The following is a 22,126-nucleotide window of genomic DNA, read 5'->3' as shown; positions in this document are numbered from 1 at the left end:
GGCTGGCGGTGGATTACGCAGACGCTGCGGCTCCCACCGTGCACTCCCGCCGGGCTCTGCCGCTGCTGCGGGGCGCCGAGCCACACCAGACCCGCTGCCCGCGCAGGACCCCGCCGCCGAGCCTCCCCGCTGCGCCACCCCGGCGAGCGCAGGGAGGGTTTTCGGCCACCTGCGCCACACCAGAGGCCTCGTGGCCCCTCTGGGCCTGGCCGGCAGCAAGGAGTGACGGCCCCGGGGCAGGCGGATGTAGGGTCCCCCCAAGGCTCAGCCCCGCAGCAGCACAGCCGCCGGACCCGGGCCATGCCGGGGCCCACCAGCATCATGCAGGCACCATCCCCCGGCGCCAGGACTGGCCGGGAGCCCCTATGTCCCTGCAGCTGGTCCTCCTGCTGACGGTTGGTGCATGGAGGATGGGGCCTGGAGCCGCCCTGTGTCTTTTTCTCTCCCTCTTTTGTCTCCTGCCTGCCACCAAGGCCCAGACGAAGATCCCGCTGGAGACGTAAGTGTTTGCCTCGCGCCTCAGCCCCCTTCTCCCCGCGGCCTCCTCGGTCCCCTGGTGGCCTCCTCCCACCCCACCACCCGACCACCCCCTGCCCTCAGCCTCTTCGGGCTCCTCTGGCGCGTCCGTCCCTGCTCCTGCGCACCCAGTGCAGCCTGCACAGCGCTCCTCATGCCGAGAGCACTGCCCGTGGTGGGGCGTTTTGGTGCTCCTCTACAGCAACAACAGCATCCTGGGAGGTGTTGAGACCCAGGCCAGAAGGCCAGGGCACAGGGGACGCGAATTCGGTTCCCAGCACTAGTGCTGAGATGATGCCTCATTTTGCCTGTTTTGCAAGCAGGCAATGATGTTCATCCACTTTAGTTAAGCACTTTGACATCTATTAATGCTCTGCATAATGCACTGGGCAAAAGGCAGAAGGCAAAAACAGTTTAAAGACAGTTTTCTACAAGCCCATTTCTGCTGTGACTTGTGGAGATTTGGTCACTGAGGCAAATTTAAGCAGCTTCAATTTAACACCTCTCCAGTTTAAGCAGAGTTGTTCTAGCAGGTGCTGGTTTGTAGCCTTCAAAGGATGCCATAAGGATACACAGCGCTGGTCAGGATCTGACCTCATGAGGCATATGGGGCGTTGGGTGAAGACACATCTCCCTGGCACGTACGAGATCCAGATTGTGTAGTGTGAACTTTCTTGCTCTTATTACTACTATGTATTGCCGGTACTGATCCCTCACGTTGGTTTGGTGCACTGCAAGTTCAAAAAAGCAATGGTTAGCTTGTGCACACGTATGTAGCAGGTGAAGGTGTAACACATGCGTATTTATGTTGGTGGATGGTGACTAGAGGAAAGAGGCCATAGCAGCTTTTCTTGCTTGCTCCTGTTCCATCTTACTAAAAATGGGGGGAATCAACTCTTTTCGAAGCTCTGGAGCGTACGAACAAGAAGCAGAGGCTGCACTGCAAGGCATTCACAGGCACGTCTCCTGCATGTGGCAGGCCTTTGGGTATGGGCGGTAGCAAACATACAGGGAATTCTGATGCTCCTTTCGCACTTGAGCTCTTTGGGTGCCTGCAAGGCATCGGGGTGCCCCACAGCCGTGTGCATGACAGGACATGCGAGTGGCTCCTCTGTCATGGTTGCGGCTGGAAAGCTGCCGCTGCAAGGTGACGCCTACGCTGGCAGTGAATCCCATCCCACAGCCCACCAGGAGGCTGACAGGTCTCGGCAAACTGAGTTTATAAAAGCCTCACCTTGTTAAGCTGATTTAGACAAGTTAAATCCTTTAAGGATTAAAAACCTGTCAGCAACACGGCTGGTAAAAGTTGTTGTGGGGCAGTTTCTCTGAAGGGGAAGAGCGGTGGGACAAGTCTGCATCAGACACTGGGGTTAGCTTGGAAAGGAGACGATGTTGTCCTCGAGTTTCAGAAAGAGATATGTCAGCTACGCTGACCAAAGTGAGCCAAAGTGAGCCTTTCCTGGGATTGAAAAAATGTGTTGTATTCAAAAAGTGCCAACAAGACCCTGATGCAACCAAACATTGCACTGACTTCTTGCCACTTTCAAGGGTTTTATCGAGGGGAATTGCAGGAAGCATTGCCACCGGCTCTACTGTTGGCTGCACCATCAAATCCTTCCTCTGCTCAGGGCCTCTGATATGGGTTTCACAGGAAGGATATGCAGGTTATAGAGGAGTCCTTAGCCTTCCCCGCACCTCGGCCTTCCTGTGAAATTGTCTTTGCTTCCATGTGGAACTGCCTTCGATTTACAGCAATCTCTGCATTTTCTTAAGGGCTTCTGTCGGTAAATATTGCGTGATGGTAAATAGGACTTTAAAAGTCCATCTGAAAGGAACTTTGCAGCAAAAGAAGCAGTTTGCCCCAAAATATATTTCTCTCTTGCTCTCTCTTTGCTCATTTCTCTGTAGAATAAAATTCAACCTCTAACAATTTCAGACTGTGTAAAGTAGAAAGCAACTTTCTGTGCCCAGAGTAAATACTCCATAGAAATACCTTTTGGCCTTGAAATCTGTAGCATTAAGAAGACAGCCTGTCCTTTCCGCTGTTTTTGCCACTGCATATAAGTGCAGGGATTACAGGCAGGCAATCTCTGCTCAAATCTTTTTCTGATGTGTTTGGTTATAATGTGTCAGGCTTTTACTACAGAGAAAATAGTTACGTCACTTCACAGAATTTGGAACTTATTCATGTACAAGAAAAAAAGAAAAAAACAATGGAAAAAGATCTTCTCTCCCATGGTACCAAAACCAGACCAACAGCTTTATTAATCCCTGGTGTTTCAAATCCACTCATAAATTTGATTAAAGCACGAAAGTTGCCCCTTTGAAAGAAATTTCACTAGAAGAATACATTGGCTAGGGGACAAAAGGGAGTAGGAAAACAGACCTGCTCTATAGATTACGCAAGGACATTTTGAGGACACAAAACTAAAAGCTTTTAAACACCAGCTGGGTTCAATCATAGTTAAGTGACACAAAGCTAAGCAGGCCTGTAGGGCTCACTATGTCATGCCTGGCTTCATGGCAGCGTACTCGGTTCCTCGCCAGCTTATTCAAATCTTTGCAAAACACACTCAGCTTTAACTCCCGCAGCGCAAAGACCTGCTCAGTCAATTATTAGTAATGTTTCTGAGGTGCAAGTTCAGCACGGAAACCACCTCCTCTTTTCTCCTGGCCATCACTCTGCTTATAAGCTGGTCATGGCGTTGGGCAGCTGCAAGTCTGGTGAGGGTTTGGGGCTGGCTGCTCAGCCTTTGCTTGTTAGGGTACTTGAAATATTGGGAAATGCTGGCAGGATGGGTGCAGACTGACCTGGTGTAGCCTCTTTCGACTGCCCCTCTCACCTCTGTGCATCTGCTCCTGAGTTCTGGGAGCCAGCAGCCTTAGATGAAATATCTGCAACCTGACGAATTTTAGACTGACCTTTTCTCTTGTTGTTTATGAAAAGACAAAGAAACCTATTTAAATTCAGCAGGTTGCCCTTAACCTTCCAGGACTCTAAGGTCACTCTCTTCCATGGCAAATAATTGTCTTTTAAATATGTAAATGCCAGTGCATTTCTGCCTCCTCACTTGCCTTCTTTTCATCTTCCACAAAATACCACCATATATTTTTAATTATCCGCTTTTGAGCCCTACCACGCAGGGCTCGAGGACGTTTGTGCCCTCTCATTCCTCTATTTCCCCTAACTTTTCAATCATTACTCTAAAGCTGCCCATCTCTGACCCTCTCTCTCCATGCCTCCTTCTTCCTTTTTGTCCTTCTTGCCTCCTTTGCCTCTCCCAAGGCGCGTGGGTTTGCAGCATGGCGCCTTGCAGAGCTGCTTCAAGGACATCAGCAGAAATACCGGCTCCAGAGCCAGGGTGGTAGCTCAAAAGTAGCTGTGGGCGGTTCTGCGCTGGCCTTCACACACGGCTCCAGAGCTGCACCCCGTGGCCTCCGGCGGGCTGGGAGAGTGCTCCCAATTTGAGCATTCAGCACCTAGGAGACGGGCTTAGCAATGGTGCAATTGCAGAAATCCTAACTTTTTTCCCCCCCGAGTTCTTCTGCTACTGGAAGTTTCAAGGTTCACATATTTAGGCTTCTTTTGCCATAGCCTCAAAGGCTAACAAGTCAACCTCCCTTTTCCTGTTTTTGTGAAAGCCGAGAATGCTGAGCAATCACGTGGCACCAGAACTGAAGTATTTCAGAAACAAGTAGTTCTGTGAGCAGCAGAGCTGCCTTTTCTGTAAAATTGTGTCTTGTGGTTAGCTTCTCTAGTGACTAGTAACTGCAAAGCTCGTATTGCAAACCCTTTTTCCTCAATAATAGCATCTTTCTGCTGAATCTGCCCATCCACACGCTCCTGTCAGAACTTAAGATCACTGACTGTCCTACCTTGCTGGATAGAAAAATTATTAGGGCTGGGAGGAACAGAGTCACATGCAGAGCCACAGACACAGCACAAAATAGAAAAAGGATCACATGTGCCTCTTTCCTTTCATCAAATAGGGTAAAAACAAGTCTCTGTGCTAGAATCACTACCCCAAGCCTCATGTTTAGGTTTTCTCTTTCCATAGTAAAAGGTGAGGAGACCTGAAGAACATCAGTTAATATTAGCATAAAACATCTCATACGTATAAGAGTTATAAACAAGCACCAGCAGATGGGCATCAAGTCAAAGGTCGACTTAGAGATCCTCACACCTCATGCCTCAGGGAATAAGTTGGTTACTATAAGAGTCAGGAAAGACTTTCATGGGGTCCCCTTCACCTTACAACCATTTGCAGCATGTTTCTTTCCCCTTTTTCTGTTTTCCTCTTTTTTCTAGGCTTGCTAAGATAACTCTGATATGGGACAATAAAACCTGGCTTCCTAGTAAACTCCTGTATTCTTTTTGGTCTAAGAATGAAATGAAGAGGCAAAAACTCTGGCTATCAAAATAGGATGCAGAACATGAAAAAAAACCCAAAAAAATACAAAAAAAAAATTGAGTTGTTCTTACTGATTTCAGCTGGTACCAGATCACACTCAGCGGTTAGAAATGAATGCCTTGTTGCCAATTGAGGAGTGATTATAAAGCGTACCTACTCCCATTGTGCCCTCTTTGGAGTCGGTGGACAGAGGTGCAGCTCAGAGCAGGAGCCTTACATGTGGTCGAAATCAGCCCCCCACAGCAGCTGGTTTGCTTTTGTTCACAATAGGGGAAATGAAACAGATAGACGATAGGCTTTCCTAGGCTCAAGTTAGCTGTTGTGATTCTTCCACCACCACTGTGCTGGCTTTGTTCCAGACCTTGTCTTAACGGTGGCTGTGTTATTCTGCCACAGAAATGGTGCAGTGCATTGAACAGTCAGGCCCTGGGGTTAAAGTCTGCTTTGAGCTGGGAGAAATCTATTGAAAGCCATAGGTAAGACTCTCTGTAAATAAATAGCATATTCTCCTAAGTGGAGAAGGCCATTTATTCCATTAAATAAATGTCTCCTAAGTGAATTCTTGTTAAAGAAACTGCATGTAGGTGGAGATGCCTAATGTGAATCATACAGCTGATTTCTGATGAAGTCTTCTGTCAATTAAAGCAGCCATCTATCCTGATTTGGGTGGCTTGGTGTTCTGGCTGCTCTTCAATGTCCTTATGTTTCCAATGCACTATTGCTATCATTGGTTATTTACAGGATGGCAGAAATGAGAGTAGTGTTTTACAGTGATGAAATACAGGATCTACTCTGGCATTATCAAGCCATTGTATCTCCACTGAGAGCAGTATCTTCATCTGGCTCACTAGCCTCTACAGCTAGTACAGCTCTAGGAACTGAAGGGGTGGATCTTGACAAATCCTTTTAGGCCTGAGATTTATTTCTGTTCAGCAGTCTTAAAAGTAGCTGTCTAGACCATCACCCTAGGCTCTTTCTGCAATCAGCAAAGATAAATAGGTATCTCCAGAGAGCTGTTTATTTTCACTCTACTAACACCAGAGGAAACCAGGTGATATGTAAGACCAAATGCACACAACTTTTGCACCTCTAAAGTTAGGTGAGATAAACTCTACCCTCTGATTCAACAAGTGGTGGCTGACAGTAACAAAACTCAATGTTGCTCCTTGCTGACTAGTGTCCCAGGGAGAATGTCCAAAATCAGTGATTGTCTCCCACCTTACAGCTTGTTTCACTAGCAGTTAGGGGAGAAAGCATTGTTGTTGTTGTTGTCACTTTAATGGGTGAGAAGAAATATGGGGGCTGTCATGCACAGGAAGACAGGGTTTCCCTGTTTGAGGAATTAAGAAGTTCTGCTGCTTTTGAGTTAGAAGTTATTGCCTATTTACACTGATTTTTTTCCTTTTGCCTTTTAGGGTGAAGTCTTGGGCAGATACCTTTGGTGGGGAGCTGTACTCCATTGTGACTAAGTATTCAGGCTCTCTCCTATTACAAAAGGTAGGCAAAAGCTGCAAGGATTTCCCTGCTTTCACGTGCTCTTCCCACGTAGCCTTCTAGACTTTCCCCTTTTCAGAAGACTCGGGGTGGAAAAAGGCAAAATATATAGGTCTCCAGCTAACTTTCAAAACCATGGGGGTTCACGTCCATGGGAACAGAGTGGTGGTCTCAACTATACTGAACTAAAGAAAACTTGACCTAACACTTCTGCTTTCATTAGCCGTAATCAAATGCCACCTAAATTGTCTTTTTTTTTTTTAGTACTTTTTTATGGTACTCCTCACACTTCTCCCTAGTCATTGTTCTGCTCCCGTGTACTGACTCTTCACTCCTCCCTTCCTAACTGCAAGTCCCTCCCTTCCTGTTCATCCCTCATCTGTGCTTCACCACCCAGCCTTCCCGCCTCTTCTGTGGCCCTCCAGCTGGTATTCCTGTTTTTCTGCTGCATCGTCTATCTTCCTCTAGGCATTCATCAAGTCACATCCCCCTTTTTAAATCCTGCCTTTAAAACCATCTTTCCTCACTTCCTCTTGGACAGGGTCTCTGGGACGGGTGTCTTGGCAGGCCTGGAAGCTGTGACCTCCAGAGGCAGATCTCTGCCTCTTTCCTGCCTGGGTCGCCCAGCTTGCTGGTCGAAGAACAGGCAGCACTGAGCTAAAGTCTTTGCAGACATTAAAGGGTGCAGCTCCAGGGACTTGAACTGAATTTTCCTATTTGCACAAGCAGATAATTTGTCCTACTACATTTTTGATTTCTAAAATCAGAGATGGATAGCTGGTGTGGGTTCAACACAATAAACAATACAGCCTGAGGTTTTCCTGTAACATAGCTAATAATTGTTAACCAGCTCTGACACAAGGAATTTACTCTAGCATTGCCTGCTCCTCTTCACTCTTTGTGAACTTTGTGCATTACTGCCAGCAGGGCTGTATTAATCAGCCTCTCCTAAGTGCTGCTCAAGAGGCCTGATTGCTGCCAAACACATGTGAGAGGATGTATTCCCTTCCCCATCTCATGTGGCCGTCAAGTTTCTTTTCTGTTTCTCCGATCCTTCTTTTCAACATAAGCCATGTATTGTCTCTTTTAGGGGTCTAATTTCTGTCCTCTGAACAGTAGTGCAAAACTAGTGCAAAAAGGTATGGTTTGACTTGCCTTGCTACTGGACCCTTTAACCCCCTGTCCCCAGCATGCTAGGGAGGAAGAGAGGCTGCTGCAACATTGCCTTTGCTAGGCTTGGCAGAGAACCGTCCTTAGTATTTATTGCAAAGGTCTATTCCTTGTTAAGAGGAATGTGCTGCTGTGCAATAAAAAAAACTGTCAGTACTGACATAGGTGCTTCATGGCCTAATCGTGAGGCAACTGTGATAACTCAGCAGGCAAAAATTTGGCCCTTAGCAATTTTAGTGATGCTTCTGCATTGTCTGCTCCTCCATGAAGTCCCTAGAAGGTAGTGTCAGAGGCGAAGCAATCTGAACAGCATCTCTGGGTACCTGAGGTCCAGTGGGCAGGAGATGGGGGGGTTATCTGGTACTCAGATATGCATCTGATACTGTATAGGTATTCGCTGTCTCACAGAAAGTCTATAAATACCAGTTTTTCTAAAAGATGGTAAGGGTGCCACCATTTCATGTGAGGAAATGCTGCTGCCAATGTCTTCTCCTGACTGCTTCAACTCAGCCAGCCTGGTGCTGCTCCTGTGGCTATTTCTACTGACAGATTAAGGTAGTTCACATTCCTTAAGGTCCAAATATTATTGTGAGTAAGGGGAAAAGAATTTAGCTTGAAAATACAAGCTTCATGAAAGGCAACAGCAGAGGCCAGGGAAGGCAGCTGTGGCACTGAGGTGGCTGTCAAGAGAGCTGTGTTGTATTTGTTCTCTGGAGACGTTGCACTCGGTCATTTCACCTCATTCTGTCCACATGGTATGTTTTGTCTCTTTGAACCTTAACCTCCTTGGGGAAGGGGCTATATGGGACCTGTAAATGATACTTATATTACTGCTAAGAAAAACAGTCATGACATCCAAATCTTCAACAAAATTTCACAAATGCCAGGGCTTTTGGTATAATTCACTAGAAGTGAAGAAAATTCTGACCAAAAAGAAGCCTGAGTCTAACCAAACCCAACCTAGGAATCACGCTGAGGTAATTCAAGGGAGAGCTATTTTCCCCTGGTGTCCTGACACACCTTTTGCCCATAAAAAAACAATCACATTTGCCTGCCCCAGCTCAGGTCCTCACAATTTCCCTGATGGAGAGGGGAAGGAAGGTATCTGCTTTGGTCTTGCACATGATGGAGCCTGGATGCTGCACAGAGGGACTTCTTAGCACAGTCTTTGGACACCACTGAGATGCCGTGTCACCTGTGACTCAGAGGAAATATCCATCAGTGAGTCACAGTTATCACTTCTAGTAGACAGGATAGATGGGCTTGATCCAGCCTAGCTCTGTTTATACTCTCCAGCAAAGAGTCATCTCCTAAATGTCTGTCTTGCCCAGCCCTGACTTTACTGAAGGTGGTTGTATTTAAGTAGTTTAAACAAATCCAGTTTGCCTGTCACCCTTTCCGTTCCTCTTGTTTTTCTGGGCTTGGAGAAAGAGGGGAGGAAGATTCGGCACACATCTCTTCCATCCCTCCCTCAGCCTCCGTTTCCTTAGCGAGCACTGGGTTGGACATCTTCTCACAAATAAGCTTCTTAAACCAGGGACCGTCCTGGAGATCTCTACCTGGTTCCCTGACACTTAGAGCGCTGCAGGCAAAACTCTTACTAACGGGCAACCTTTTCATGCTCCTTGAGATGTCTCTCGGCAGACTGCAAATGGCTTTATTTAGATCAGTGCACTGGTACACACGTGGCAAGTGAGTCATCATGCCTGGGGAGCTAAATGCACCAAAGTCTAGACACCCAAGCATGTGTGTTCCCAAGACGCTTTTTGAATTTTGAGCCGTTGCCTCTTTTTCACGCAATATATTTCTCTTTGTGTGCTAGTACAGGCAGAGCAGTACAAGGGTGGGGAGTGCTATGGAGAGGGTCGTACTTGGATTCTTTCCTCAATATTTGTTTGTTGATGGTGGGCGCACTGACTTTGAGAAAATCCAAAATGAGTACATTTGACCTCATGTTCTCCTTTTGCCTAATAGGCCTGAAGTAACTAACTCATTGTTGCTTTGACAACCATAATTTTTCAGTTACCTAAATGCTGTGCCAGTAAGCCTTCTATTTCAGTAATTTTTAATATAAATTTCCTTTGGTGACTTTGGGTTTGTTTGGGGATTTTCTTTTTTTTCCGGAAGAAACAACATAGCATGTAGTAAACCCAAATGTTCAGTTTCCTCCTGGGCTGTATTTCTGCTAGAGATCCACTGAACCAGCAGACAGCTCTTGAATCTAGAAGGGCAGGTTTTCCCCCAGATTAGAAAGCATTAAGGAAGCCCTCAGGTGGCTCTTAGTCCCCATGCAGTTGCTATATCATCAAATCAAACTTCAGAGCGGTAGCAAAAGCTTAAGAGCTGTTTTGCATTGATGGCTGAAGCATTCGTTGTATTCCACTGAGTATTACAAAGCTGGGTGTGGAGGTGAGCTCACTCATCAGTCTGGTGTGGTAGCCTGGATCAGTGATGATGGATTTGTACTAAAATGCTGACAGTGATCTAGGACTGCCGAGGACAATACGGCTGGAGTGAAGGTGCTGCGTGAAAGGCTGAGTAGAAGGATGGTAACATCTCACAGAGGTGGTGACCAGAAATTGGTGGCCTGTGGCTCATTTGGTTTGTTTGCTGTAGTCCTCTTGCTGTTGTCGCCTAGGCAGCTACCAAAGGTGCACTCCTGAGATCTGGGGCCATGGACCGTAGCCGTGTTGGGAAGGCCTCACAGTGTTTCAGGGCTTCCTTCCAAGTGGAAAAAAACACCAATCAGCTTCAGTTATTTTATTTTTACTCTACTGAGTTAATGTTGCATGATAAATGTCTCAGAATTACTTCCTACTTCCTTTTGTAGCTGAGGCTGCAATTGCCTTCAGTGATGGATAGGACAGAGAGGACAGCAGGGTTTGGCTCCAGCTATGTAATTACTAGAAAGCACTACAAATAACTACATGGTGAGGAACAGACAAATTAAATAACTGGCATCAAGACATTTTTCTGGGTGAGGATGGAATGAATATCTTTCACACTCTTAATATAGTTTCATTAGCAGTGAGTAATATAGCACTGTGTACTTCAATGGGCTAAATTTCATGGAGGTGGGAATAAGAAAATATATTTGATGACATCCATATCTCTGTTTACAGATAAAACTGTAGGATACTGATTTCTGAATCTTTTGCTTTTAAATCACCACCCCCCTCCCTGTTGAAGGGGAATCTTAATGAATTGTTCCTACTGTTTTACATGAGTAAAGTACCTGATGAATGTGAAAAGACTTTCTGTTAGTTCACAAGCATCTTGTAATGGTTTGGTCCCTTTTCAATACCAGATCATACCAGCCAGTTTTCCTAAGCCTACATGTGATTCCTATGCTGTAAATTCTAAAGATTTGATAACCTGAGTGCTAAAGTCAGGTTGTGCTAGTTAATCTTAGCTGACGACAAGAACCTGTCTTGACATCTACCAAGTACTTTCAGCCATGGTATCTGATAATAGTACTGAAGTCCCAAGCATTACTCTGTTACCTACCTTTAGGAACTCTTGCAGTAACTATTCATTAATAGCAGATGACTTTAGTGGCAGGAATACAGATATAGAATGGTGTGCCACGTCATTTGTAGGAAACAAGCTCAAAGGGAATCTGAGCTCAAACTTAGTGTATTCCCTGAACCAGCTAAAATTTTGCAAAATTATTTTATGGTGTTTTCACAGCTCTGGCTAGTTCCCAGAGCTGAGATGCGAGTATGACATTAGTAGGCTGCTCATGATTGCTCATGATTACTTTTAACCTGTTAACCTCTACTTGTCAATGTGTCTAAGGCGCATTTAGAAATAATTGAGAGGTAAAGAGACCAATTCTTTTTAATTCAAGATGTGACCCAAAGTAACCGATGGTAGGTCACTTTGTAAAAAGCATTCTTGCTGCTGCAGTTCCCCTCTGCTCTCCCCCAATGGCTTTCCCAGGAGAGATTACCCTTCTCCCACCAAGGAGGGCCTGATTAAGGAGTAGCATGGCAGAGATCACTTCCCTCCCAATGACACCATGACATGGAGCTAAATGGGACAGGCAGCAGCTGGGATGTGTGCTGTAGTCTCATGATCAGCTGGGGCTCTTTGGGGGTGTGTGGGGGGGTGGTGTTACACATCTCATTTGGCAGCATGGTTATACTAACCTTTGCGCTCAACCCTTCCCTCCTCCCCCACCCATCCCTGCTACCCAGCTGCAGCAGAGAGGATACGACGAGGCCTGGCATTTTTTAATCCAGTAAAGCCCTTGCTGTTAATCACGCCAGACAGAGGGAACAGCCTCCCCAGTATGCCTGCTGCAGGCTCGATGCTGCTTCTATTTCTGGCTGACCTCCTCAGTCTGTCCCATCCTCAAGGCATTTCTGCCTCCGCATGCGCTCAGCCACCTTCCCTAATGATCAATGAGCTGCTTGAACAAAAGCAGCTTCACTTGCTCACCCTAAAGACATGCAAAGTCTCTCCCACTTTCTTCTCCTTCAGAAGTGTCAATAAAGTCCCTGCTGTCCCCTCACCCTTTTCACCTCCTCTTTTGTACCAGGGTGAGAAGCGCAGCCCTGGCTGAGATCACCGGGGTGCCGATACAACAAGAAAGGAACATGGCAAACCTTACAGCATGGAATAAACTTCCTGCATGAGGACGGAGGGGATGTGTATGGGCTGCAGAGAGAAATGATGATGAGGGACCAGGGAAATCTAATCACTTTCCTTTGCACTTCCAGGGAACGCTCTCATTGCCAAGGAGATAAGGCTCTGTCTTTTTCAAAAAAGGTTGAACACGTTGTCTCCTTTTGTAGGGTTTTTGGCTTTTTATTTTTTTCCTCTTTCTTTCTGCCCGTCTCTATCTGCTTTGGGATTCTGTGAGAAGAAATAAAGGCCTTTGTATCCAATCTTAAAATACCAGACTTAGGCAGATTGTAACTACCCAATTTGGGAGGGTACTCGGGCTTTAAATGCCTAGATTATATGACACAGTCAGAAAAACCCAGCTACCTCTGAAGTTATCGAACCCTCCTCCTTACTGCATCTCTGCCGGGGGAGACCTCACTAAGTAGCCACGCTTGCAATACCTAGTTATTGGGAGTCGCCTCTGCACTGCTTCTGGCCAAAATATGCTCATGTGCGCTGAATAAATAGCACAGCTCCTGTCTCACTGACTTTTCCTTGGCAATCTCTTGCCTAAAGCACTGAGCAGCCAACTGACCTGTCTTGCTGGAGAACTGACAAGATATGCTACAGATACGACTGTGCTGCAGGAGGAAAGGACCTAACTAGCGAGGCCCTCCCACCGGTGCCCTGGGGCGCGTACGACATGGAGGGCAATGTAATGACAGGACACAGCTCCCTCTGTCCCTCTGCCCTAAGTGAATCTGTCCCTGTGGCTGATTCAGTTTCAGGTCTGTGATGCATATAATGTTATTACTGATGTAAGCCCAATACACTTTAGGTTTTCAAAAGCTGGCCTTTTACTTTTTTCCCTGATTTTCAGGCACCAATGTTATGGCCCGTTATCTGCATGCACCCAAATTACGCGGTGGCGATGTAAAGACAGAAGAAGGGAATAAATCAGGCTAGTCCTTTCGACACATCCTTCTTCACCAAAGAGAAAAATGATAATAGATTGACCCCTTTCCTTGTGAGCTTCCTGCTCAGCAGGATTTTCTCCTTTCCCTCGGGTAGAAATACAAAGATGTGGAGCCAACTCTGAAGATTAAAGAGGTGGATGGCTTGGAGCTGGTGAAGAAGTTCTCGGAGCAGATGGAGAGCATGCTCCGCAGGAAGGTTGAAGCCGTTGAGGTATGATAGGGGGCTCTAGGAAGGAAGGCCCCTCCTGCCAGCCCCAGAGCAGCAGGCACTGGCCTTCTTCCTGTGGCAGGTGGGCATAGAGGTCACTGGAGGGCTTCCTCACCCCCCCGTCCCCGACACCTGCTGGTGCAGCTGACTCCTTCTGAGCTTTAAGCAGACACCAGTGGGAGGTTGTGAGCATGCAGACAAGGGAATACTGGCTTTTCCCTCAGCCCAGAGTAAGAAATAAGGAAACAAAGTCTAGAAATAAATATGAGGGAATGAGCACTTTTTGGGGGGAAGGAGGTTTAACTCTATAGTTGTTTAAACAGAAAAAAGCCTCCCACAAATGAAAATAAAGTTCATCCACTCTGGCCATTGAAGACTAGTAGCTTGTTTCAGCTCTGTGTGGCTCAAGGGAAAACTACTGCAGCCCTTGAACATGAGATGCAAATAATGCACTTGGATTTCCAGCTGTGTGCATGGGGAAACGTGGAGGAGGTGGTAAATATTCTTTAACTGTTGCTATGTTGGAGATCAGAGCAGGTAATTGTTACGGCCCCTCTTCTTGCACCTAAGGATCTAACGTATTCCCTTATATTTAGAAGTGTATTTCTGCAGCCCCAGAGCCCCGACAGCTTCAAGCAATTAATGTGTAAAAATGATCCAGAAACAGATGATTTGAATCTCAAAGCTAAATTTGGGCATGTTTAGACTCTGGGCTTTGGCCCATAACATTAAATTCATAGCCAGACTTTCCCAGTGTTCGAATTGCCTTATCCTTTGTGAAGCAGCAAAAAGTAGTTTTGCTGAGACTGCCACTGATTGTGGAATTCTGAAAACACGTACGTGTTTGGCTGGATTCCTTCCCAGTCTGTATGAAGAGAGAATTAGTGCCCTGAAGCATCAGACTGGAGAATGCCAGTGATTATTTTGGCTTCCATAAACGGCAGAAGTGTATAAATGGCCATAGCATCACTGAGCCCCTTTAAGAAATCCAATTGTGGTCTTTTGTCTCAGTAACAATAGGAGATTGATACTCCCCCAAAGCCTGTTTCTTTGACAAGGTATTGACACCAGGCTTGGTCTGAAATGCCTTTCCCATGGTTTTTTGGAAGGGCCTCTGGAAAATGAGATGAAATCTCTGCCTGTTTTTTCTCTAAATGGACATATGTCTGTTTGTATATGTATGTCCTGTGAGGTCTACAATTGCTCAGGAGGTTACTAGGGATTCTGGAGCAAGCAGGTGTGAATGCATTCAGAGAAATAGCTGTGAATGTCTTACAGGCTGTAAAGTTGCAGGACAGAATGACAAGTCAGCAGGAAGAGAGGGAAGGAGGAAAGTTTATAGCCCCCATGACTTTGTGCTGCGTGGACAGAGGTGGTCGCTGTCCTCTCGCTAACTGTGTTTAGTGAATAACTGATGCTGCTGGAAAAGCTTCTTGTGTGCTTCCCGCAGCATCCCTCATCTTTCTCTGTGTTTGCATTAGAGGCTGGTGGAGGCAGCAGAAGACGCAGATCTGAACCATGAGTACAACTCCTCACTGGAGGTAAGTTTATGCCTGCTAGTGACAAAATATGGCCCATACTCTCAGAGAGACCAGCCACAGACAAGGGCAGCAGCACTCACTCACCTCAGACTCTTACACGGGTTAGGAGCTTCCTTGTTTTCAGGGTCCTCAGCTCATCTTACTAGAAACCAATCTGACTAAGCGACTCCTTTGGCAGATCCCAAACCTAGTAACCCTGATCTAGACCTGCTTGCCTTGCCATCCTGTGAAAATGGGAGTGAGGCAAGCACAGCAGATAAGGGGATGGGATTTTGGCAGGGGGGAACACAGTATGACAGATGATTAGAAATGTTCCCTCCCTCCTGTACTGGCATATTTCACCACAAACCCAGCTTCTTAATGCTCAGCAGGAAATGGCTAGAGAAGCGAGTTAACCATGAAACATCAGGCTTCAAAGGGGCTACATCATTAGGCTGCTGTTTGGGCATTTCCAGTATTTTGGACATTTCCAGTAGTTTGAAGGTCCTGAAGCCCCACAAAAGGGGTAAGGATTAACACCTGGGAGCTGGGTAAGCAGCTGCAGCAATCCTCGTGGGGAATTAGTGCTCAGTTCTCGTCTCCTTAGAGGAGGGGATAAGACCCTTTGGATCAAGGACAGGAAGGATTTGGGAAGGCATTGGCTTTTGTGATGTTACAGATATTACTCTTACTGCACACCAATAAGCTGTCATTATGCATAACAGCTGTCATTATCCATGTAATGTGTTAGAGCAAACTAGCTGGTGTTCTGCTGGTTACTTGACTGGAAAATGGGCTAAAAATGGAGTGTGTATGAGCAATGAGGAGGATGTTGTTGCAAAGGTCAGACCTAAGATATGACAAACATCCTCAGCAAACCATTAATCCAATGAGCTGAGTCTCCCACCATCCTTCTCACCAGCTCCCATAATCTTTTCTCTACCCTGCAGACATCCACTTGTCAGGACTCTCGATTAAGTAAAAGTTTGGTGTTCTCCATACAGGCTGGGTAACTGGCTTTCTGTCAAGAACTGTTTCTAGTAGTGCTATGCGTTTATTGTTGGTGAAAGGAACAGGACTGAAAACTGATTAATGAAGTCCATTAGCAGCAGTGCAAGCACAGGGAGCATAGTACAAGTACAACCTACCCCTACAAGTACACTTGTCTATGCTGAGGAAAAGGTGAGAATGAAAACGCTTCTTGAAATCAAGGTAGCTATTAACTTCACCTCTCCTACCTCTTTATTTAAGAGTCATGTTACAGTCTTTTGATAGTTCAGCTGCATCCACAGTAAGTGTTATGGGTGAAGCAAGGCGTATGACCCTGTGTTCACATACGCAGTTCACAACCTCTAAGTACTTTTAGTACTTGAAGGTATATCCTTAAATAACCTCTGACCTGAGATAAAGTGCACAAAATCACTTTAAAAGCCCTTGTTATCTAAGGAGGAGAGAGTCCTGGAGGCACCAAAGGGTTGGTAGATGCTAAAGCCTGAGTGGCCTTCACAGGGAGAGTAGCGGCCTTGTCTTTAAGCACTTTCTGCTCTATCCTTTGCTCTTGACAAGCTTCTGCTGCTTAGAGTGGCACAGCAAGGGCATAATACTAGTTGTATTTGCATCAGGAGTTACTCCAGCAGATGACAGATGCGGAGACAAAGCAAGTAAGGTCAGAATCAGCACACCCTGTAGCAAAGCCCAGGAGCCAGATGCAGGAAGACACTTCAGCTCTCCAGCTAATTGCTTAAACACCTCTGAGGTGAGGAACCATGGGAATCTGTCACCATGTTTCTTTGCTCCAGGCAGTTCTTCAGGGGCTTCCAGTCTGAATGAGTACTGATGCCAGCTGTGACCATGCTCTACCCCATATGAGGGTAGAGTATTTTCTCACTGACAGTGAGAAAATGGACAGAAACCATCATGTGGGCAGCTTACCACTTTTCAGTTGATAATGGCTCTCATTTGCTGCTCATATTGAACTGATTTGAAGCCCAAATTCACCAGATGTCCCCTTTTTATATTTTAAATTTTTTTTTCAGGAAGTACTGATAATAATCCGTCTTTTTCTCTCTCTTGCTGCCTTTCCCTTTTCCATTGCCTTCATCAACAGTTTGATTACTACAACTCTCTCTTGATTAATGAGAAGGATGAGAATGATAATTATGTGGAACTTGGAGATGAATTTATTTTGGAACCGAACGAGCATTTCAATAATCTACTGGTGAATACAACATATAGCGATATCCAGCTCCCCACTAATGTCTACAACAAAGGTAATGGACTCTGCCGGCCTCTACTTTCTCACTACTAGTAGGCTGCTGTGGAAGCTACCAAGGAGTAATAACACTGAAAGGAAGGATGGGACAAAAGAAAAAAAACAACAATTGACAGAATAGAAAATAAGGCTGGAGAGGCACTGTCCCAAGGCACAATCAAGTCTCTGTTGCAGTCTGCCGCTGTGACATGGCTTAAGTATAATCCAGTCTTGGAAGACCTCTAATAATGGACAGTCCTCCATCTTAGGTAGGCAGTGTAGTCTTGCAGGGTTCATCTACCAAACCAAAGAAGCAGTGAAATGAACTGTGGTGTGAATTTACTGGGTGTAGCTACTCTGCATAAACAATTCAATCCATCAGGGCCTTTGGGTGCCAAGGATCTTATTGATTTCAGCTGAGAAATTAGATCCCAAGTACCTTTCTGTTATGAGGCTCTAATGTCTCATGACGAGACTCTTAATTGCCAGTGAGCATATATTGTGGGGGGTTAATTCACAACTGCTATTGGGACATGGTTATTTCGGGCTATTTTCTGTTCTCAGCAAGCCTTTGGCAGTTGCAGGAGCTGCGGGCAGCATCTGAGACTCTTATAGCCTCCTTCGTGCCTGGGGTGCGTCCTTTCTTCCTTGCACATTCGAATACACAGCTACAGCTACACACCAGAAACTGGCCCATCTTCAAGCGAGCCAGCACACTGCCTGCCTCATCTGGAGGCTGAGACACCTGATGACAGTGGCCCTTAGGTTGCCTCTCTTTTGTCAACATTTGAAGCTGCCTGGACTGGCTCTTTGCCAGCTTGTCCATTGGTTCTTCTCCTTGTAAACATTTTGGCCAAAAAAAACAAACTCCATTACTTCTCTTAAAGACTGAGCTCATTTACAGGCTTTAGGACCAGATAGGGCAGGCACTGGCAATTGTGCTCTCAACTGCAACATTATGTAGAGGGACAATAGAGAGACTTTTATTTCTCTCACAATTTTAAATTAATTTCATCTGGTCTGACAGCCCCAGGCATTAAAATCTTGTGCATGAAGATCTATGTGATTCCCAGACTTTTCATATGGAGGTCTCCCACCCTGGCCAAGCACAGCCTGACTTAGATTTCAAAACCACAGGAGTCCCAGATAGTTCAAGCAGCCATCTGTCTTGTCAGCAACCACCCCTCGGCCCTTCATCTGATACAACTCTGACCTTTGTGATGTCTGTGGGCCCTGGCATGATTTTGGTTGAAATGAGGATCGCTAACACGGTTTGGCTTTGTTTTGCTGCCGGATTTAGGAATGATGTGGACCACTGAGCTGAAATATGAAAACTGTCAGTTTTGATGCCTGGCTGCGGGTGAACACAAAGTTACCTACAGTGGCATACAGAGAGGGATGGCCAAATGGCTGCTGCAAGAGACAGTCGCATTCCTTTCTCTTTCCTGGAGGGGAGAGGCACTGCCCAGCTGGCTGATTTCTGTACAACACCTGGGAGTACTCACTCCCTCTCTAACAAATGTCAGCAGGAGCACCAAGGCTCACTTTCTGCAGCTCTTCCAGCTCTTCTTCCTGCATAAGTAACTTTGCCTTCATCACTGGGGAGCTGCAATTCAATTTTGCCCCTATTTTAACTAAAGCTGCCTCTTGCAAAGTGACTGAACAGGAAGTGGTGGGTCGTGGCCCCATCCTGTTCAACACTGATGCAGTTAGTCCACTGATGCACTTTCCTATAATTCCCTTAGCCTATTGCTGCTGCTCCATTTGATCTCCTGAAGCACTGAGTTGACATCGGATACTACATACACATTGCCTCCTATGAATTCATGCGAGTTTGTTTGCAACTTTATATTGATTCTGATGAGTTCAGGGACAAGGGAGAATAGTTCAGGCTTTATGTCAGAAATTGAAGGAAAGGGAAGCCAAGAGAAGAACATAATCAAAGAAACGTGGGGGAGAAAGAGAAAGAAATGGCATGTAAATCATAGGGCTCCTCTGTGTTAGGGAATTGCATCATACTACGATGTGTCCTGTAGAGGTCTGGGAGCCAGCATAAATTTTAAAAAGTCTTTATAGAAAGGCTATTCCTATTAATGGCAGTTGCCTTACAACAGCCACACATACCATCTTAGGTAACAGGTCAGTCCTGTCTCTCTGTTGTGCTGGTTGTATACTGCACAGTGCTGGCTGTTGTGAGTCTCAGAGCCCTGTCCCAATAGCATGTAATGCCCAAGGGTAGACAAGACCAGGAGAAACGGGGACAGCATATGACCAAGCTGAGATCATCTGCAGTTGCCAGTGGTGACTTGCTCTCCAGGATTTGCTTGGATGATGTAATCAATTCCCTTTACAATGTCTGCTGGAAAGCTGCTGCCAGGGTCATAGGTGTCATTTTGAGGCAAGTAACCCTAGTAAGGGAAATGTGACTTTGTGCAGAGCACAAGGAATAACCTTTGGACAAGGCCATGGGTCTTTTCAGGGCTCTTTGTCCCCATCCACCTCCTCTGTCTGGAGTGGGGGGGGGGCCTCCTCCCTTCTTCTGCACACTTTTTTTCCCATTTTCTGCTCTTTTCCCTGCAGACCCTGACATTCTGAATGGAGTTTACATGTCAGAAGCCTTGAATCCTATTTTTGTGGACAATTTTGAAAGGGATCCCACGCTGACCTGGCAGTACTTTGGCAGCTCCACTGGGTTCTTCAGGCTTTACCCAGGTAAAAGAGGAAATATCTGCTCAGCTCGTCCATCTCAAAGCATGAGTGCTGCAGGAAGGGGAATGTGCTGTGAAAGAGCCCAGTCTGGAAAGCTTGGGGCTAGCACATGCCCATGAAGGGTAGTGCACAGTGGAGGGGGAAAAAAAAAACAAAAAAACTCAATGCACATGCCTCTGCCACTTAGGCAAAGGAAGAGCATCCATGGCAGACATAAGCCTTTATTTCTTGTGTGGACCAGCCTCCCAGGTATGTTGTACTTGTGACCCCAGAGGAGTCTGCTTGCTGAGGTGTGCTTCAAGCAGAGTGCCCTCTAAAAAGCTCACAAAACACCGTGATGGGGTCTTCACATCCCTCAGACTGGACTTGGAAGTCACATAATAGCTCTCAGCCTCATTCTTCTGTGATTTTTAGCTGCAGCTACACCACAACAGCCTCTCTCTGTCTCCAAGGCCACACGTGTCAGATGCAGCTGAGCAACATGACTCGCTATCCCCTCACCAGCTGTGAGCAGGATGTAAGGTCACGGAGCGAGAAGGAAGATCCATGCTCAGAGGAGCCGACAAGATCCTCAGCAGCTGTAACTTTGACTTGTTGCCCCTCTGTCAGATGGCTCTTGTGACCTGTCATATGCTGCAGAAGAGGAAAGTAGAGATGACAGTGACAGAGCCTTTAGTAGAGAATCAGGGACATATCCACATCTCTGCCGCTTTTTTTATGCTCATCCTTTTCTTCTCCTCAAGGAGAAAAGATGTTGTTGAGAACTACATCAAAATGGCAGAAAGCTTCAAGGAAGTGCAGCTGCTCCCCAGATTTGAATAGATGTTAAGGTACCAGCACATGCCTAAGTACATTTTGAATAGAAATTTAATTAATGGTTTTCTGAAAACTGCCAAAGACCATGCAGGTCTGCTGGTATTTCTGCAGAACAGCCATTGCTACAGCTGGCCAGACTTGCGTGACCCTGCAGGGTCTCAGCAGTGAGTAACAGAAGTGCTGGTGCCTGGGGAACAGGGAGCAGATGCCTGTTTCTGTGTGTTGATTGCTCCTTTTGCTGCTCTCTTCAGGAATAAAATGGTTACCAGATGAGAATGGAGTCATCTCCTTTGACTGCAGGAATCGCGGCTGGTAAGGGTTTTGGAGCAACTTGGTCAAAGCACTTTCAGTCTATTTAGCATGTCTAAAGGACATGGTTTAGCAGTTGCCACTCTCGGTGGTATCTACACATATATCTGCAGGAGGCCTGACACTTGTCAATGCAGCAAACAAGACACTGGGGCCAGCGGGGCAACAAGGTAGGGCCCAGCCCCAACCTCACACCTTTCTGCATCGGGTCCCACATCAGATCTGCAGATCAACCCTGCTAGATAGCTGCACTCATGGTGCACGTTATGTTGGGGCTTGCGTTCACCCTACTTCAGCGTGTTTCTCTTCTTAAAAGGTACATTCAAGCAGCCACCTCTCCCAAAGACATTGTAATTATTGTGGACGTCAGTGGGAGCATGAAGGGCCTGCGGATGACCATAGCCAAACACACTATCATCACTATTTTGGATACCCTAGGAGAAAATGACTTTGTCAATATCATTGCAGTAAGTATGTCTCATTTCCAGTGCAGAGTTGTCCTTTGTCCCTCATGTCCCCTTTGTAAACTACAGGCATTACAGTGGTGTAACTACAACACTTAGTACCCATGTTGGATGGGGGATTAAAATGAATTATCCCTTAGAAGTCAGCTTCATGTGATCAGTAGGGTGGCTGCTAAGTCATCTCACTCCCTCTATGAAGGATGTCAGCTGCATCTTTTTACTTACTCGGGATGTGACTGCAATAGATAATGAAGTGCTGTAAAGAGATACCTGAGCCAACAGGGACCTGAGCTAATAAATTCATGTAGCATAGCAGAGCATAACACTGTGCTTTGGGTCAGAAGTGAAATAACCCTCAGCATAGTGTTTCCAGGTCAGGAAATTACCTCTATATGCCATTTTGTGCACCAGTTAAGGCTGGTTCCAGCCGGTTTGGTAATCCAGTTCAGGGCCAATTTGCAAAGTCCTGTATGCAGTTTGATCTGGTTGCATAGAAGTTACCCCCTCCCTCTTTATGACCATGGCCAGTATGAGGGCGGGTTGGTTACCCACAAAGGACCAGCAACGCTGACCACAGAAAGCAAAACTTTTACACGATCCACATCAAGACTGGGGTGTTCTGTGCCGGGTTAAAGGCAAATGGCAGCTCACCTCATAATTTTCAAAGCT

General features: G+C 46.2%; 1 protein-coding gene across 1 annotated transcript in view; it reads left to right on the top strand.

Annotated features, from left to right (window-relative positions):
* Positions 1 to 365: 365 nt before the first annotated feature.
* Positions 366 to 22,126, top strand: part of CACNA2D4 (calcium voltage-gated channel auxiliary subunit alpha2delta 4) — a 134,432-nt gene continuing 112,671 nt past the window's right edge. Inside the window, exons 1-9 of the mRNA XM_068929936.1 lie at positions 366 to 395; positions 5,325 to 5,404; positions 6,344 to 6,425; positions 13,275 to 13,391; positions 14,870 to 14,929; positions 17,016 to 17,178; positions 19,740 to 19,871; positions 20,936 to 20,996; positions 21,310 to 21,460. Of these exons, the coding sequence (XP_068786037.1) occupies positions 366 to 395; positions 5,325 to 5,404; positions 6,344 to 6,425; positions 13,275 to 13,391; positions 14,870 to 14,929; positions 17,016 to 17,178; positions 19,740 to 19,871; positions 20,936 to 20,996; positions 21,310 to 21,460 (876 nt within the window). The remainder of the gene's footprint in view (positions 396 to 5,324; positions 5,405 to 6,343; positions 6,426 to 13,274; positions 13,392 to 14,869; positions 14,930 to 17,015; positions 17,179 to 19,739; positions 19,872 to 20,935; positions 20,997 to 21,309; positions 21,461 to 22,126) is intronic.

The sequence above is a fragment of the Struthio camelus genome, chromosome 1, assembly GCF_040807025.1.
Source record: "Struthio camelus isolate bStrCam1 chromosome 1, bStrCam1.hap1, whole genome shotgun sequence".
NCBI lineage: Eukaryota > Metazoa > Chordata > Aves > Struthioniformes > Struthionidae > Struthio > Struthio camelus.
The sequence above is the reverse complement of the archived record's forward strand: the minus strand, read 5'-3'. Positions and strand labels throughout refer to the sequence as shown.